The 20,215-nt window shown below is 45.6% G+C and overlaps 1 protein-coding gene across 3 annotated transcripts in view; it reads left to right on the top strand.

Annotated features, from left to right (window-relative positions):
• The window catches only part of POU2F3 (POU class 2 homeobox 3), a 316,144-nt gene that overhangs the window by 226,388 nt on the left and 69,541 nt on the right, over positions 1-20,215 (top strand). For all 3 annotated transcript variants that reach the window (XM_069614340.1, XM_069614342.1, XM_069614341.1), the window contains one exon: positions 12,633-12,734. In XM_069614340.1, coding sequence (XP_069470441.1) covers positions 12,633-12,734 — 102 coding nt within the window. The remainder of the gene's footprint in view (positions 1-12,632; positions 12,735-20,215) is intronic.

Raw genomic sequence — 20,215 nt, 5'->3', positions numbered from 1 at the left:
ATCGGAAGCACAAGGCAAGATCGGAGTACAGTGATGCAATGCACGTGCTTCTAGATTACACCACTGGGTTCAAGAAATGCAAAATATGTAATCTGATTAATTCTGCAGGATTTCCCAAAAATGAGTAGGTGGATGGGAATCCATAACAAGCCTAGTCAATGGCAACAGTTTTTGGGCTTTTGTATTGGCATTGTCAAGGCTCCAGGAGTACAGGCGCAGGAGTGGCACGAACCAACCACCCCCTCTAAGGTTTTGGTTCCTGCAAGCAAGAGCTTACGAAGACCTCCACAACCCCAGCGGGGAAAGAGGGTTAGGGAACGTTGGTTGGATGGGTACGGGGAAGTAGGAACACCGGATAGAGGTTGCAGGGTTCAGTAGAGGATAGGACAGGGGTAATTGGGGAAAACACATTAACAAAAACAAGATTTCAACATTGCATTCAGTCATGCATGGTTACGCCCATTGGGGGGGTGGTGTCATTACGAACAAATCAAACGAAATATCAAGGCACTTAGCTTTGGGTTTGAGTGCTGGCCTCCTGCCTGCGCACTCCAAGTCCGGTTGCCCTCGGAAGCGATCAAACGCTGCAACAAGAGCAAAAGTAAGCAGTGCTCTGCTTGGTTCTGAATTACAGCACTTCACATGCACACTGTCATTCACACTCTTTCTCTCTCTCTCCAATAACACAGTGATTAGTCTCTAAGCCACGTGGGGCTCCTGTCGTGCGTTTCTCCCCGGATTAACACGCGCATAATGTTACATGCCACGATAACGTTCTCGCCTTGGGTGTACGTAGAATAGAACCGCATGTGGTTGTTTGCATTTGCTGCCCGTAATGTTTGGGTTTTCAGGGCGGGCATTGTTTTTTTAGGTGTCATGCGGGAGCCGCACGTGGCTTATTAGTAGTTTACACATGCAATGTTAGTTTACAACCCGCATGGGTTAATTGAGGACCAAAAGTTAGTTGCAGACTCCTGGGTTAACCCCCGTCTAGTAGAAACTGTTCGTTTCACTTATCTTTTCTGAGCACAGGGGGGCTTTTGGGTTTAGGGCGTTACCCACTGCACGTGATTCCCCTGTGGCTCCTTCCCACAGCTGTGTTAAGCATGCGCTACTTATCTTTAATTCACAAGGGGCTGGATCGCATTGTCCCCTCAAGCTCGAGCTCCAAAGAATGCGACCGCTCGCGCCGGAGTTCTGAGCACAAGCCCCATGCTCGGAGCTTTGCACATGCGCGTTGCCTTGCCACGCCCCGTGTGGCTTGTGATGTGTAGTTCTTCCCGCTAGGGCTCCTGTGAAGTGTGGTCCGGGAAGGCTTCTTCCTAAAAGAAGGGCAAAGAAGCCTTCTGTAGGGCCTTACACAGTTCAGGAGCGCTTTGGGCAGTCTTTTTCCCTGTCTAACCCCTCTTATTCCCCTATACACACACGTATGGGCACCTTGGGCACCCTTGGCACCCTGACAGGCATGAGAAAGGCGCTAGCCAAGCACTACCATAGTAATATTAACTGGCAAGTGCAAAAAGGTCAGAGTACCTGGTCATTAAGATGAATCCTGCAGAGTCATCACTGATACGCAGCCTAAAGTCACCAGGGGAAGGCAGCGGCTACCTGATCCTGACCCTGGGGGTGGTATTGTGAGGGTAAATCTCATGGGAGGAGATGGCTGTCAGGGGAGGGTGACTCCAGCAGGGGAGAAGAAATATTCTTCCTTCTTGCAAGGAAGAGCCCTTTATTGCAGAGTTTTTGATGGCATGTTGTCACTGTTTAGAACCATTTAAATATAAAAATCTGAAAACGACTTTGTTTAAACAACTCTAGTCGTTCTTCATGGGCGCATGATGAGCTTAGAACATACACAACATCTAGGGCCTGATTCATGGAAGTGTTTTTATAATGGCGCAATCCCATAGGAACATGTTCTGTGAATCAGGCCCTTAATGTTTATGGTTAACTATCCAACAAAGTAGCTTGAAACTTCCTTGGACTCGAGTGCCAGAAAGCCTCAAGTGCTGAGACGAGGAAGAGGAGCAAGGACTCAATGTGGAGGGTATGTGACACAAAAGTGTAACATACAGTCTAGTTGTCAAGACCAAGTCGGCTGCACAGGACATTTAAACCTGCAAATCCCCTGCAGCAGACAGGAGGAGAGACTGCAGCATGCATGCTGTGGGAATCTTGTCTGGAGGCAGAGACAAACCCACAGGGAAAAGCTGTGGGGACAGCAGGAAATGTCTGCCGGTAGCAAACTGGTGACATTCAGCACCGGAAACTAGGTACTCCAGTGAACTGAAGGTCAACTGTGCGCAGTGGGGCTAAGGGAGACTCACTCCTACAGAACAGCATTGGTTCGGTCAGCGAAGGATTAAGAAGTCGATGTGGAACCAAACAAGACTGTCATGAAGCGGCTGCACGTGAACCAGTGAGTCGACCTTAATGAGTAGGGGAACCCAGGGCGCGCCGGCACGTCTAGCATTTTTGAATACTGACCAAATAGAATTGAAAAGCAAAGACAAACCTTCTCCTGATACTAGATGTCAATTTGCCAAAAAGGGGATATACTGGCAAGAGAGTATACCAGGAAACCCATTTTGAATGGATGTGTTAAACAAAAACGTTGTCATATCAAGTTGTTGTTTAAAGCCTAGGTAAATGGCCACCTGATCGAGAGACTCCGGTCCCATCAATAATCCTGACAAAAATGAATCCTGAATGCTGCAGAGTTTAATGCTTGTGCAGAGGGAAGCCCCTGCCCAACATGCTGAGGAATAAGGTTTGAAGGTCACGGTTAGGCAAAGTTTGTATGCAGTGCCCTTTGGGAACACTGCACACAACTATAACTACAGGTGTAAGCAAACCAACCTTTGTATAAGTCTGAACTACACAGTTTTGGTAACGTGTTGAGCTGCCAAGCTTCTCTCAAGAGGGGAAATGTGAACTGTAGTGCAGTTACACAAAGATTCAGTTACAGGTATTCAAATGGACTCTTCCACTCAAGGTTTCTTATATAAACCATTAATAATTTATTTAGCATTCACTTTATAAGACACTCATTAGAAGGAGGCAATCATAGGAACACACACCTACTTCAATACTGTATACTCTTAAGTAAGTAAAAGGCAAATGTTATCAGAACATGAAAGACTACAATTATTCTTAGACAGTGCAAATATTTAGTTCACCAGAAGAGTCAATTCAATTTAATAGGCTAGGCCAAAGTCAATGGGTCTTAGATAGTGTAAAGCAGTTCTGGTAGTTAAACGGAAAGGTCTCTGCACAAGTCCTTAGAAGTAGTTTGTAAAAACAAGAATCATATGTTGGGTCACCAGCTGATTAGGCCTGTGAGTTGCAAACGTTTCAAGCACTTTCACAGTGAGAGGTAAGCTGTCTTGTTGTACAGTACCTTACAATGAAGAAAAAGATGCAGCTGATTTCTGTTCCTGCAGATCTTACTGTTCCTGGGCCTCAGTCGTGGAGACAAGAGGGAGGACGTTGGGGAACTACTGCACTGGGACTGGTCAAAGCTTGCAACTGGCAAACTTCAAATTAAGTAGATGTTTCGCATTTCAGCTACCGCACTGGTAACACTGGTCCTGGCTGTCAAGGTGGACTGTCCTTGCTTCTGAGGTCATGCACTCAGTTGAGGAGGGTCCGGCTCGCTCGGTCCGATGTCGTGGGAGTTCCAAACGCATTTGGCCAGCTTACAAGTAACGCACACAATCTGGTGTCCCTCTCCCTGACTCAACCGTTTCCTGCAGCACTCTGAGGAAATACAACCAGCTCTGAGATAGGTGTCCAGGTGGCTTACTTGGGAGTTGATTGGTCCTACCAACTCAAAGGGAGAAGTTGTCCTTTCAGGGCTTTTCTATCGATGCAAACCTTGCAATTTGGACCTGCAGCAGGGCTTCAGCGGGCAAACCAACGGTCCAGGAGTTGCATCAGCCGTCCTCTTCAAGCTCTTCTTTGGTTCCTTCATTCCAGTGGTCAACTCTGCCTTCCAAGCGAAGAGGCTTGCCTGTTGTTCAGTTCTCTCCCATTCATTCCAGCCTAGCTGCCACTCACCCAGCAGGGTGGCTGTGCTTGCCGGACAGTCAGCCAGCCAATAATCGGAGTGCATTTGGGTTTCCTAGGAGACGAAGCACAGGGAGTTTTGGGCACCTCCCCCACTTCCTGCCTACCCCAGACACTCTGGAGCCAGAGGCTTCAATACTAAAGCCCGCCAAAGGCGAATGAATAAAGAGACCAAACCTGGTTTGGCGTGCAGAGAAAAACTCTAGAGGGACCTTTCCACAAAGAAATGGTGAAAAAAGACCGGGACCTGTTTTTAGCAACGATGGCTGGGCGCCATCTTGAAAAACATGGCTCCCGTGATTTAACGTTACTAGAGCTACGAATAGTTTGCGGTCGGGAAAAATCATGGTAGTTCGTTGTAAAACCACTGCCACCAGCCATTCTGAGAGGAGTAGCATTTGACTGCTACATGACTATCTAGACACAGGATACTAAGTAACCCCTCCAGCAATCTATTGTGAGATAAGGTGTGCTGAGTTTAGGAATTTAAAATACTAGTAAAGTAAATTTCACTTTACTCAGGGAAACAGTAGTTAATCCCAGAGAAGGGATTTAAACACTGGGAAAGCCTGAAAAGGCTTCCTCTGTGTCACTGCACTGGAGGTGCTTTATAACACAATTATAAAAGATGATGCCTATGGAGTTGGTTAGACTCCACAACCAAGAAAACACAAGGTTAAAACACATATCAAAATACATAAGAGGGTGGGAAAAAGTCTCACGCTCTCTCCAGGTAAAAAAATCAGTCCTCAAAATCCAGCAAAGTTGCTGAGGGTCTCTAAGGTGAAGGGAATTGACACATTCTTGAGAATTCTCCCGAGCAACCACCCATAGCTGAAACTGTGGCGGTGGAAACCGCATGGAGTACGCACTGAGGGCAGAGTAGAAACTGGGAGATAACTCTGCGACTGGTCTCTATCGGCTCAGCATTTCCACTGCCTGTTACTCCATCGTCCCGTCCACCTTGGGTACATAGGTGAATTTATCGGTGCCCGAGAGGAGGATCCGGGCCCCTGAATGACCATCCAACCCCTGGCGGTCACAGCTGACGTAGCTGAGCCGGGAGAGAGGTGTGGCAAGGCGAGCTCTGCCTGCCTAATCTGCAGTGCAAGCCAGCTGACTGGACTGCCCGTGAAGCACAGAAGCAAGCCTGCGGCCGACCATCTGCCTTCGACTGGAGTGGTGTGTGGTTGCAGCGGTATTATCTAGATGAAGGCCACACATCGCTGCTCTGCACTACATCTGATGGAGCAGCTAGACACTGCTGGGCTCGACCAGGGTGACCTGATTGATTTACACTACGGTGTGGAGCAGTATATCCGTATATCCTTTGCAACTCTGCCACAGGCCATACGATCACATCATATAAGGCAATAACACAACAGGAAAGCGACTTCCAACCCCCCCCCACTCCCACTAATGGGAGAATTGGGGGTGGGGGGAGAAACGGGGAAACGGACTGGCTACAGTACTGCAGCGAGGTCACGCTGACCCCCTGAAGGCACCAGGCTGGGTCCCGCTTAAGTAGTAGGGCACGGACTGAGAAGACACTAGGGTTGTGGTGAAGCAATGGGAAGACTGCTAACCACCAAATCCTGATAATCGAACGGGGAAGAAAACTGACCTGGTGCACCTGGAAGGCTGGGGGAGTGAATCCTACGGTTGCCACAGGGAGAGAAGTTCATGGAGCCAGGAATCCCAAGTGGTGTGCGCTGCAGAGCAAGGTGAGTTGGAATATACAATGCCTCATTAGTAATACGAAATTGTGACCCCAATCTCTTCATGACTCGCACCTGCAGCCCTGAAGGGGACCGTTACCTCCTCCACTCCCATAGCAAAACAAGGGAAACGGCCACTACTGCTAAACGCCGACAAAAGAACTGTTTTTTGTGAGCGCTCTGTCGGATAGGCCGACTGGTGCCTGACTCAACCAGTCGGTTTTGGAACATAGCTGGGAAAGACGCGGCACCCTCCATGTGTGAGGAACCGCATTGTAACAGGCAGGAATCACGCTCCATGGTCTGTCGTCCTGTCCTGGCCACATCTACCGCCCCTGAGGAAAATAGTGCCTGGTCCTCCTTATCCAAGTCGCTCCGTAGCACAAAAGCGGCACAGCATCGCCCCAAGTGGCACGGCCATCCACCACAGGACACTGGCAAAGGTACTCTGCTGCAGTCTGGTTGCACGGTGGACTCAGGGCAGCCCCACTGATAAAGGCGACTCGCTGCAGAGAACAATTTGGAAACCCTGGTCCACCTCAAATTAGCACACGCAGACTGAGATTGAGGTGCCCAGCTCCTATGTGGCACTGCAGTAGGGCATCTTAAACATATCCAATGACATCCTCTGGGGCACTCCCAATTGCATAACAAACGCTTATGGGGTGGAACATCCACGCCCAAAACATCTAAGTACTTGCCAGATCCTCAGTGAATCCTCTGCATAAACCTTCCACGGGGTATCTGGACCCAAGGGTCAGGTGCACCGCCAGGGTGGGATTCGGATCTCACAGCGAGATAAGTGCTCCCCGACGTCCCTCAACAAAAAAAGGCCCAATGGGGTCCTTCATTGGCCCCCAGCCCCATGACCCTGAGACGCCCAATCCATCCAATGTCAGTCGAGACGAGCCAGCGGAATGTAGCACTCGTGAGGACCATCTCCTCCAAACAATGCTAAGTGGATTTATGGCAATAAATGTGAAGTTGGATGATATTGTCTTGGCGATGGGCTCCCTCAAGGCGAAGTTAGAGGAGGAAAGTGGCTGAATCAACAAAGCTGAAATGCGTGTCGGCACTACCGAAGATGCACTTCAACAACCTGACCAAGACCTATCTACCATCAAAACAGAGCTAACAAAGATGACGAATAAATGTGACGACCTTGACTCGCGCTCTAGAGGCAACACTATAAGGATCATTGGAGTGCCTGAATCAGCAACGAAAGGCCCTATGGAACTTTTTGTTGAAAATCTCCTGAAATCTTTGTAACACCACTGCACTGTCTGTGCAATTCCTTGTTGAAAGAGCATAACGCACGCTTGCCCCACCACCACGGCCGAGAGCACCTCCATGAAGGATAATAGCCAGACTTCTGAACTACAGGGGCCGGGACGTTATCCTGAAGCTATCCAGGGAGCTTGGCACGCTGCGGTTTGAGTCGAGCAGCATTCACATCTAACCAGACTTTGCAGCAGTGTTCAAGCCCAAAGGAAAACATATGGCCCTGAGAGCACGTAAATGGCCATATTCTTTTATCTTTCCCGCAAAGCTAAGGATACAACATTGGGGGCGGGGGAGGGGTCACTTTTTTAAATCTCCAGCGGATGCACTTATGTAGAGGCCTCTATACCTGCCCCTCCTCCGCTCCCACAAAGAGAACACAACCCACGGAGAGACCGTGAAAACGGTTGGAATGTTAATGATTGAAACTGTTCTGGTTGTGTTAGAAATGCTTGTATAGAGGTAAATTACCAGCATGCAAAATAATCTGCAGAATGGTTAGATGGGCACCCGGGGCCCGACTGAGGGGGCATGGCTGCCAACATAGCACCTCCAGGAGGTTCCAACAGATACTTGGGCATACATCATCAAGTTGGGGTGGATGGTGCGGGAAAGGGTAGGGGGAGGTGGTTGTTCGAGTTGATGTTATGAGCTGGAAGATGATTTAAATGCTCAGTTGGGACCATACGTTCCACATGTAGATGGAAATTGGGGAAAATTGCATTTGGGCGAACAGCGTAGCATGGCAAAATATCCTGGAAATGAAGCACCAAGATCAACACGAGCTAGATACACACACGAGATGCAAAAGGCTGACACCCTGAAGTTAGTTTCATGGAATGTCCGTGTGCTCAATAACCCGATCAACGGAAAAATATGGGCCTACTTGGAACGTCAGTCCCTCAACGTGGTCATGTTGCAGGAGACCCACTCCCTTGACACAACACGCTGCAAAACTGCACCAAGTGGTGCAAGAAAATATATTATACGTCATACCCCTCACAGGCAAGAGGTGTGACCAAATCTATACATTTAAATGCTCAATCCACCCATATTGACCCCGATGGTAGATATGTGATAATCGCAGGTACAATTTAATAATCAAGCCGTCATGTTGGTTAACACTTACGGCCCAAACGTAGACGACCCAACCTTTTATGCACATGTTGCAACCCTGATTGGAAAGACACCAGAAAACCCTGTTCCCAATCCTTGGAGATATCTAAAATGATATTCAATAACGAGACACACTGCACATCACCGGCATTAATAGCCCATATGGTGCGTACGTTATAAATACAAAGGAGATAAACGTGACATTTAGAAACTATTACCAAAGGCTTTTTATGCAAAGTCTGATGCCAAAACCATGACTGAGATGGAGACCTATTTGAGGGAGACCCGTTTGCCCAATCTCGACTGGGACTCGCACAAACAATTAAATCTTTCGATTACATTCGAGGAGATCACTGAGGCAATATCCTTGCTGGCCTCTGGCAAAGCCCCTGGCCTGGACGGCATGGGGATTGAAGTCTATAAAAACTATAAAGACACTCTAGCCCCCCCACTGACTGAAGCTATGGGAAGAAGCATGCCATGTTAGCCAACTCCTAGCTTCCCTTACTGAAGCCATCATAAGAATACTCCTGAAGCCGAATAGGTCTCCAGCAGACATGACCTATCACCCACTGTCCCTGATAAATACTGACCTGAAAATCTACACCAGTCCTTGCAAACCTATTTCTCGCTCACATGTCCACCCTTGTGCACCCTGATCAATTGGGCTTTTCCCCGGGGAGATGACTGCCTAAATTTGCAAAGGCTGTTCGGGACGAGAGCTCAGATTGACCCGAAGGCCTCCGCTGCAGCTGTTATTCTTGATGCCGAAATGGCATTCGATTCAATCTCTTGGAATGTTCTGTTCGGAGTGGTGAGCAGATTTGGACTGGGAAACTGATTCATAAATTTGTGAAATTACTACATACAAACCCGACAGCCTCCGTGCATACCAACCAAGACTACTCAACCCCCTTTACACTGGCGAGAGGTACGTGACAGGGCTGCCCATTCTCGCCCCTGTTATTTGCTCTAACCATTGAACAGCTGGCATGTCGTATTAGGACCCTCCATGGCCACAGAGGTATATGTATATCTGGTCCTGCACAGGTGATCTCACTATGCGGACGATACCCTCCTCTACCTTAGAAACTTGTCTACAAACATAAAACCAGTGCTAGTTGAAGTGTTTACACTGCACTCAGGTTATAAAACCAATACCGCTACGTCTGAGCTGTTCCCATTAACAGATTCCACGAAGGAGCCGGCTGAACTCAACGGATTAAGATGGGCTCCAGATACAGTGAAGTATTTATGGGTAATAATGTCACGCACACAAACTGTTGCTGGGACAAAATCATAAGAAATATCGGAGTACATTAGAAACTAAATTAAACTTGTGGACTAAATACCCAATCTCGATATACGGTAGAATTTCACTTCTAAAAATGGTGGTGGCGCCCAAACGTTTGTACTTTAACACAATTCCTCTGTGGCCGGGACGTAAGTTCTTCAAAAAGCTACGACCATTAGTAATACAATTCACTTGGGATGGCAGTGTGGCACGCATGAAGTGGGAATCTATTACAGAACCGTATGACCGGGGCGGTCTCGCGACCCTGGATTTCGAGCTTTATTATCTAGCAGCGCAAGCTCACTACGCCGGTCACTGGCACATTCCAGACATCAAGGTACCACACAACTGCAATACTACAGAGCATCCCCGGCTGATCTTCGATCAGTTATACTAAACGATCGACACATAGACGCATGCCCATATGGCCTGGTATGCACCACAATGAATGCATGAACCGTGTATATATAAATGATTGGATATAACAGCATTGTATTGTCTCAGTTTACCATTGTGGAACAGCCCTGGGCTCGCTCCATCCTTCGATACAGACAATATAGGACCCTGGGAAAGAAATTAAATTGGGAGACTAGTAACCGGATGGCAGATTTGTCAATATCGGAGACTTCCAAACAAAGCTGTGAAGGGGTGGGGGGAGGGGGGGGCGGTTAGGATTCTGCAATATTACCGCATGCGCGCAGCCTTTAAGTCCAAGTGGCCGTTCGTTGTTCGCCCCAAGAACCGATAACCAATGAATACATAGAACTGATTGTGCATGGGGACAGTTGTAAGGGGCTTTTGTCTAGATTATATGGCATGGTGCAGAACGGTAGTGGTAAATGTACTGTGATTAAAGCAAATTGGGAAAAGGACACTAATACCACTATGGATTAATGCTAAATGGCAGAGACTCCGCCTCCACACTAAAGAAGTTTCTATGAAATCGAGGTTACGGTTAATATAATTTAAAATATTGAATAGGTTACACTATACTCCGAAGAAGATACCGAAGTTTTCCCCTCATGCTGATGCTAAATGTACGAAAGGGGGGACAGATGGTGCAGACACATTGCACATGTTCTGGGAGTGTCCGTGCATACAGGAATTCTGGCGTTTTGTGGCTGCAGAGCTGCATCAAATAACTGACACCCCCCGCCCCCCCTAACCATGCTACCTCTTAGATACCTATTCGGTGAAGTTGGGAAAGTTAATGTTAAGATCTGACGACTATTCAATATGGGATGTATTATAGCAAAAACAGTTTTACTAAAATGGAAAGCGAAGCGGGCACTGATAATGCTAGAATGGCTTAGAGAAATTACCTTTGTGCATGAAAGGGAAGAGGGATACGTGAGCAGAGTCCCAACCTCGTGCAGACCAAAAGACACATGGGGTCCTTTGCAGAACTACATGGAAATGCAATAAAGTATGGCTTGGCCGCTGTATCTGAATGTTGGGAGATCGGGCGGAAACTGTTATGTATCAAGAGCGGCCACGATTAGATGGGAAGTGCTTATGACGATAGGAAGTGTACTGTGATGTGATTATTTGACTGTAAATGTCAATGTATTCCTGTAACCCACATGCAATCGAAATAGTTTAAAAAAAAAAAAAAAAATTCTGTCAACCAGCAAATTAGAAAAGACTTGCCTTTCACCATACCTCAACCGATATTGGAGAAAAGACATGTGTTTAACCATTCTGAAAATTAGGAAAGACTCTCCTTCGCCATATTCCAACCAGTGTTGTGGAAAAAACGCACGCTTTGGGCATCCTGAAAAAAACGAGGAGAGACTTTATCTTTGCTATATTCCATCCAGAGTTGTGGAAGAGACCTTTGTTTTGCCATCCTCCCAAAAGTATTAGATGAAAGGCATTTGCATTACCTTTAACAGAACATTTTGAACCATATTCCTGAAATGATTCTGGGGTAGGGAAACGACCCCTGGAGACGAGGATTGTTTTGATTAAGTTCTATGTTTGAGGTCTTAAACATTTTTGTTGAGTTGAGATGGGGAAACTTTTACCTTGCACTTTTGGCTTGTCAATGTTAGTGTGCGGGTCAGATTTAGTTTGAAACTAAAACAGGCTGACCTTGTGTCCATAGGAAGGGACATTTGCTTTAGGATAGGGAAGTTGGACTTTTATTCAAACCCCTTTCTGTCAGTAAAATGGCTGATGTTGAGAATATTACCACTTTAGTGCCCGCCTCTCATGTCTGACCCCTCACAGCATCTACTAGCAGTTTGTGGAAAATAACTCGTACGTATACACAAGTGAAAATGGTCGGCTTTGCCAATGCTTGTTTTAACAGGACTTCATTGAAGGACACACATAGTGCTTATAAATAGTGTCTGAAGGCATACCTGGGTAAGACATTTTTATTCCACCAGTATGACTAACCTTAAGATCAGAGTTCACCTGGCCTATGCACTGTTTGGGAAGTTAGTTGTCTTGATTCAAGACGGTCACGACATGGGTCCCTCATATGATCCCTGCTGCTTATGCTTGATATTACATTTTTCTGTTCTATGGCTGCAGCAGTTAAAGGAACACAAATAATTTTTTGGGGAAATTGCCTTTTTAATCAGTTTTAATTTTGACCCACATATTTCATAAAGCTCTACAACTGAGGCCTCTAAGTGGCCAGATGTGGTTTTGAAAAATAGATGAATGCAAACAAGCCAGTCTTGCCCATTCTGCAGAGGAGGGTGGCTGCCGTTGAAGTACCCAACTAAAATTGTAAGACCCCTTGGATGGTTTCCGTTTCATTGGGTCGGGTGGCATTTGGAGAATCTCTACTCATAATTGGAGAAACCACCCACTTCAATAACATGGGGACATTGGATACTTGCCATCCATTTTAAGAAGACGTTTGAACCTTTAATGGCATCTTGTCAGACCTAAACTCGGCCAATCATCTTACACTGATGGAAACGTACATTCAGCGCATGCACACAATGGTGCCTTTAGGTGCACGTAAATGCTCATTGACCTGCATGGAGCTTGGCAGTGGGTTCATGTTTCATGCTTCGAGTATAGTGGACCCTTCTTCAGCAAGATCCCACGACGATCTATATACCTTCGAGCACTTACCTGCTTCTCTGCACTGGACTGATGCTTAACTTATTTGACACTGTTCTGTTTTTGTATAGATTAAAAAGGAAGATCTGGGGGAGGCTGTGCAGCCCGGACCTCCCCAGCGGCCATGCCAACTGCCCCAGGCTCAGATGATGGCGGCGGGCCAGATGCAAGGGGTGAGCTCGCCGGCATGCTGAAGAGTGTGTGTGACATTATTTTCTGTGTATGCTTCAGGGTTAATTTAAAGCGCTGTTCCAATTATTGCGATTTATATCTTGTTGGGGAACCCAGGCCTGGCCTGAATCTCACCCTGTGGTCTGCATTTCCTTGTCTGTACTCTATACACCTGTGACTGCCAATGCATCATTTTGCATTGAAGTGCTGTACATCTGCTAGATCAGATCATGGTGTTTGCCTCTAATTCTAAGATTATACAGGTACAAGATAACTGCAAAAGTATGGTCTACTAAATTAAGTTGAGTGTAAATTCCTCTGTTGCCTAAAATACGTAAGGACATAACGAGGCGACTGGGAATGCCTCTTCTTTCATCCCTTGTATCCCTCTGTGAAGAAATGTCAAAATATCTGCCGTTCAATTTCTTCTCCAAAATGTGATATCACGCCCTACTTTTCTGAGATTCCAAAGTCCCCTCCCATATACAGTGAATACTATGGGAGAAAGATGTGTTGGTCGTAACATCGGATATTTGCTCCTCATTAAGGGCGTGATGGTTATCGGATACTAAAATATGTTGTTTCCTACACAAAACTATACAGACCTGCCTTTGGATGTGGGCCGCCATCTTTTTTTTTTTTTTTTTTTTCTTGCATGATGCTAACTATGACCTACGGCTCCAAGACACTGCAATAGGCACAAGGTTTGCCCCTCCTATGCAACCCGATGGTAGGATTCGGGTAGCAAAGACCCTGAATCTTTAAGGCATTGGAGAGAAGTGGAACGATAATATATTTTTGTGATCATGCAATGTGTATGACCTAAAAAGTATGTTGAATGTTTCAAATCTAATGGTGTGAGTTTAAGATTTGGAAGTGATGGGCTACCTGGATTTAATACCTGGATTTAAATTTTGATATATTCGATAACGAGGTGAAAACTTCTATTTTACTTAAAACCACATGCAATTCGATTTTGCATGACAAAAACATTTCCCTCTCCCATTAAAATGGGGAATTCCATATGGAAAATTGCTTGGTGGGCGAAAGAGGGTAGTCTTGACCAGAATTCTGAGCTCGGATCGGCACAGATGTGCACAAGACTTCGTGCTAGTGACTGTCAATAGTGACCTTGGCTAGGACCCTATCCAAAGCCAAAGGTGTGAAAAGGGATGAATTGTTATGAGAGGTTTGTGGTGGAAAGGCAATAGTTCTCCATGACCAACTTCTGCCAATCCAGTCTAATCGTTGTATTTAAGATCCTGCCAAGACACTGGAGGGGTTTTCACTGCTGTTCAGATATTTAATCCTCAACCAGAAGATATCCTGATGTTGAAAATCTCCAAATGTCATATACTTTATACAAAACCTTTGGAAAAAAATGAAATGGAGGTCTGCCACTACTCTTTGGCTAGAAAATGAAGACATTCCATCATTGAGGGCAGTTGGTCTTTTTGCCCTCAACCATGAATGTTGGGATGAAGAAAATAAGTTAAAGGTACCCTCAAAGGGTTCCTCTATTGTTACAGTGACTGCCCATAATGTGAGGGCTTGTAATTGTGAACTTTTATTGAGGGTGCGGTCAAAATGTATTCTGACCCTTAACACGGAATATTGTCGCACCTTCTATGTGCACATGTGGCGCTGCTGGGACCTCCTAGGGATCTATAGTTTATCTATAAAATGTTATGAATTGGTATTATAATTTTAAGCCTTGACTGTGACTGGTTTAATGTTCTCAAGGAGGATGAACTGCGCATAAGGAAATTGGTTTATACCATTGCAAATTTTGTAGGTTGTTTTTGGGTGGGTAATTGATGATGGGGTGGGTTGATTAAGCAATTCTAGTTTCCTACATAAGAAAGCTGAATACCCTTTTTGGCATCGGTGTATATAATATTCATTCATAAAATTGTATTATGTTGCAATCACCGTAACTGTGTGGACTATGGACATTTTAACCAGTTGGTAATGGCTGCCTTGAGAGCATCATGGAAGATGCAGGAGTATCGACCGCATGTGGAAGGACGGGCTTCCAATGGCTTTTGTGACTTTTGATGAATCTACTAAAGCCGAGGGCCTGATTCTGAGTTCTGGTGAAAGTAGGGTGTAAAGCTGACATTCTCCCCTCCAGTTTCCAGCACCACATTCTGAAGTGAGTGGAAGGATTATAGTGGAGTTGCCAAGCTTTCCACCTGCAAAATCTGCTAAAATCTTTCGCTGTGTGGACTGCGTATGCATGTACCAGTGTCACTGCAAGCATTTCTAAAGTATGCCACTTTACTGATTCAAAAGAACGTGCTGCATCTGTGACATGATTAGATAATGCATGGAAAAACTGTGCAGTATGTCAATTACACCTCACAGGGGCCGTATTTTAACTCCTTATGCATTCCAAAAAAAAGTGGGGCTCTGCATGGTGTGTCCCCTCAATGTCTGCTCCGAGTGATTAGTGCCGTTGTTGGGCCATACATCGGGATCATTAAATAGAGTCCTATGCCACATTCTTTCTTCCACAGAACATGGTGCTTTCAGGAAAAGTGTTCTTCCTCCTTGAAATGTCACACAGACATCTAAATTGGCCCGGAGTGTGAGACTTGTGGTGCTTGTAGGACCACTAAGCTTGTGAGCCTTGTGATGTGGTTTTTTTTGTGTATGCCTTTAAGGCATACAATCGAATAGATGTGTTAAGGTTTGCACGTTCTAGCTCTGTCAGATGTTTTTTGTGTGGGTATGCAAATGCATGTGTCTATTATTGGGAAGGCAAGTGGGATTTGCATAGATCTTCTATGTGAGTGGAACAGCTTGCCTACAAGCTAATTTACTGTCAAGGTGTGTGTGGGTGCAAGGGTGCTGGTGGGAGTTTGTGTCCCACAGAAGTAGGCTGTGTTTTTTTTTTTTTTCTTTCAGTGAATTTCATAGGTTTTTATTAGTGCAAAGTAACCATAATGTCCCTTTTTTTTTAACAATGTTTTTTCAGTGAATTTCATGGATTTTTACCAGTGCATGCTATTTTCCTACAATTTACTAATGTCACTTATCCAATATAGCAATATTTGTGTCCCATTTACAAAGTGTCCCACCTTCTAGAATAGTTTTTAACACTTCTATACCCTTTTTGCAACTAGTTTTGCATCCGTAGACGTCTACGAACATCTGACTTCATAGCGGACCTTCTGGACAGTGCCACATGACCATACACTGGCGTGCAGCATGATGACGTGTCCGAGAACCCGTCCGCACTTCACGATAAGATCTCTGCTTTGCGGACAGTTCGGAGCTGCATTTTCTACTGATCTAGGAACTTTCAACTTCAAAATTTCCCTTGCATAGCTCCAACACCTATTCCTACTCATTATCCATTAACAATCTAGTACACAGTACATACTTTTAGCAAAACTGCTATTTATCTTAAAATGGCATCAGCTAATGCCATCCCTCCTCCCCAAGAGCCACCACCACTGCTATAATCAAGGAGCATGAGAAACACTGCCCCCCACCTTAGAAATAAGACGTGCAACATTTCCCCATTTTCCAGCGACCCCTCCATATTAGTGGCTGGTGGTTCTTCCCTCATTTCCCTCCCCACCTTTCGTTCTCAGCTCTCCTGCCAAATAAATGCATCTAAAAACAACAAAAGAAATGTTCCTTTAGGAACCCCCTTTCACAGTTAAAAAAAAAGAACTCAAAAAAACATAGACTCCATCTACTTTATATTTCTCAGTAAAGTACATGGAGTTTTGTGTTATGCTAATGGCAATATTGTGGCGTCCATCCCCCGTTCCAGGGATGGACTGGTGGATACCGGCCCAGCAGCCCAAGTTATCAGCCCAAGCGAGGGTGGATAATGAGGTCTCTGGACCGTTATCCCCCCATTCCAGCCCCTGAAATGGGGGATGAAGGCCATTAGCTCCCTATGTTCCCAAAGCGGGAACCTGGGGTGCTAAACAAGAGGATTTTTCTTCCTACACCGGTATGAGACTTCACTTTCCACGACAGCCTGCAGAAGGCAAAAAGAGAACCCTATGACCATATTACCATGAGCACATTTTTCTTCCCTTTCTAATCTATCCTACTTTCGAATAACCTTACCACAAACCCAGTCCCAGGTTGACATGGCCACTTTAATCCTATGTTTTGTCCCTTGTCGCCATGGCCAGTAGCCAGATTTTCCGGGTCATGGAATAAGGTCTTGATCCGGACAATCTGGCCACTGCCCATTGCCAAGGGCTACCCCTCAGTCACTAAAGGTATACCGCTATTATTTGTAGCTACATTATGACACTTGTCAAAAAATAAAACACTGGCACATTTGCAAAACCATGCTTGTAGGTCCTTGCCAATGCTCCCTATGTAAGTTTGCTGGAAATCCAACCAGGTTTTCTTTTTTCAAAAGGGTCAAATGTATGCACATACAATCATCGTATAACCTAGCACCCACTTGACAAAATCCATTCAGACGTTTACGAAAACATTTATATCTAGATCTATAATCGTTTTGCAAACCTTTGTTAAATGGCACCTCATTTATAAGTCTTTACATTATTTTGCCCTCCCTCTAATTTTTCCCCCTCATGACAGAATCCCACCAAACTTTCCAATCTCACTCGGAATTAGGTCATAAATGTACATGCAATATTTCTTGCAGTTCCATTAAGTGGTGTCAAAGTTATAAGCCATCCAAGAACTGCATTTCCCCAACCCTGTAATGCTGAGGTGTCTGGACTTTTCAGGACTGTTCGCAAACATCGGAAATTTTCGCGGACTTTCGTGGCAAAAACCACCCTTTTTTTGCTTTTTGCAGCCATATCCCATCCTCAGCACCCCTCAGCTCCCCAGAGATTTTTTGATAAGTTTGACAAGTGCAATGCTGTTTTTGAATATGTTTTTACCGCGGTGTCTGAGGTCACCATCCGCTGTCCGCGAATCTAAGATGGCAGGCATTTCCAAAAATCTGACGCACTTCACACTCTTCACCATCCAATCAGCGAACACATTGCATGTCCACAGACATGACTCAAGCCGATTAACCAATCGGTACCCTGTCCGCGGAGCTAACCGGGACATGGAGATCACAAATTTTTTTAGACCTACTTTTGGTCATGTTTAAAAAAAAAAAACTACTGGACAGATTTTCACCAAATTTACAAAAGCACGCTTTCCGGACCAAGCTGCTGCTCCTGCTGCAAATCTGGTGAAAATCCGTCCAGCGGTTTGGGCTGTAGGTGTGAGCAAAGTTTTTTTTTTTTTTTTTTTATTTATTTATTTATGTATTTATTTTTTCCATTCAGTCCATGGGGAAAAGACATTTTGAGACCCCCCCACTATAACTTTGCCCCCCTGGACCAAACCTCACCAAACTTTGCAAACAAATTCACAGTGGGCCATATACTTAGTTTTGCAAAGTTTGGTAAGGATTCGTCCAGGGGGAGCAAAGTTATAAGCCGCCCAAAAAGTGCTCTTCCTATGAGATAAGCAACTTGTAATATATATGGCGTGTGTGTGTTTTTCTATATGACACAATGGGTTCGGTGCGGCAGGATCTTAGAGCGTATACTACAGTTTATGCAGTGCCTCTGAGAGTCAGCGAGTTCCACTATGCAAAAAGCATCTGCATATAATTTTATGGATGGATACATAGATTCACGCCTGTTGCGTCTAGAGTCTGTTCAGTTTTGTGTTAGCGCTGTATGTAAATGCAACCAATCACTGAATCGTTCGCTAATCTATGTAGCGTGTGTGGATGGGAACGGATTTTACTTCAGATCAGCTGTGCGCTGCTGGATTGGATTTGTTGAGCACACCGATCAAGGGGGCTTCTTGGTGAGTAAAGCACCCTGAAAGCTATTGGGAGACAGGCATGGTATGAAGAGAGGCACAGACTTGAAAGGGTTTGTTCTAAAACGTTTACAAAACTCTTGGCTTGGTGCAATGCTCAACTCGCCCTAACTAAAGGGATAATTCCCTCAAATGATATTTCTAATGGCGTTCTTTGTCGAACAGCCTGTCTGTGCCTAAACCTATGCTTGCCCTGGCTCTATACAAAAATGTGATGGGGGAGTCTGTCCAAAAATAATAGTGGTTCAACAAAAAGCAGAACCAGTGTTGGTTCCAGGTGCTGCTTGCTCAATGTTGCACACATGAGTTCAATCAATAGGGCTGTTCATAAGACCTTCCTCTTGCAGTTATCAAAGTCCTCAAGTTCCCTTTGCCAAACTTCAGTTTAGTCAAGTTCCAAAAAACACCATGAAAGTTTATAACGCAGTTCCTTCAGTAGGCCTCTTGGAGTTCCCTTGCCCACGCTTCAAACCTTTTTGCAGAACAACAAAAACGCTAAGTCTTCAAATTGTTCAGGCCACTTGGGGGTTCCTTCCCCAAATTCAGGCCCATTTCAATTCAAACACTTTCCCTCAGGATGCACTTTGCTTTCTTTTCAATTCATAGCAAAAAAAACATATTGGATTTTCTGCTTAACCGTTCCATTTCATACACCGCCTTTCTTGGGGTAGGACCAGAAAAACGCCAGGCTCTTGGGTTTTCCTTGGCACGACCACTCTGACCCTGTTTCTCCCTCTCTTGGTGTCTCACTTGCTTGGTATCTTTCAAGCCTTTTCCGTACACACTTTCTTGGCTTTCGTTCTCTTTGCCTTATTATGCACGTTGTTTCTCCTTTTCCTGTTTCGTGCCCCTTGCACCTTCTTACTACTTTGTGCATCTGCACCTTTCTGTTTCTTTCACTTCTGAGCCACGTGCTCTCTCGTAACTCACTCCCGTACTCTGGCACTTTCCTTTCTTTCCACTTTACTTTTTATACTTTAATATAAAGCAATTTGGCTCTTATCGGGCAACTTGCCCCAGTTTTATTTTCTGTCCACTTCTGACTTTATTTTTGGGCTACTTGCCTGCTTTCAAATTGGCTTGCTTTCTGTCCTTTCCGCTCCCGCGCAACTTGTCTTTTACACTGTTTTCTGCCGTTTTCATCAATCTGACTTTCTTTTCCCCCCCTCCAGCCACCCACACGCTCCCGAGTTACTCTCTCAATTGAAACTCACCGGGTAGCGCAGCGCTGTCAAGCGGTTTCCCCGGGGTGAGGTGGGTCGAGAGCAGGGTTTCTGACACCCATAGGCCCATCACACGGCCCAATGGAACGAGCACTCACACGGACCTTGCCAGCAGGCTCCCCACTGCCTTCCTCTGGCTCGTAGGAGGCAGCTCCTCCAATATGCTGCAGCCCTCTCTGCACACTGGACCAGCATTCCAGCACATCTCTCTGCTTCGGATTCTCCTTGCAGCTCCAAGCTTCTCGTTTGCACTGTGCTACCCCAGCTCGCTCACACCTCTGTACATGACTGCACCTTTTATAATGAACCAGGTTGTCGAGTGGAGTCTGACTCTGCCTCGCCCTTTTAGTGGGGCAATCTTGGCTCCTTCTGCAGTCTGTTGCCCTCTTTCCCCATGTTATTCCTATGGGTTATCTTGGTGG

The sequence above is a fragment of the Ambystoma mexicanum genome, chromosome 9, assembly GCF_040938575.1.
Source record: "Ambystoma mexicanum isolate Mex_15411 chromosome 9, UKY_AmexF1_1, whole genome shotgun sequence".
Lineage (NCBI taxonomy): Eukaryota > Metazoa > Chordata > Amphibia > Caudata > Ambystomatidae > Ambystoma > Ambystoma mexicanum.
This window is presented reverse-complemented; position numbering and strand designations above follow the sequence as displayed.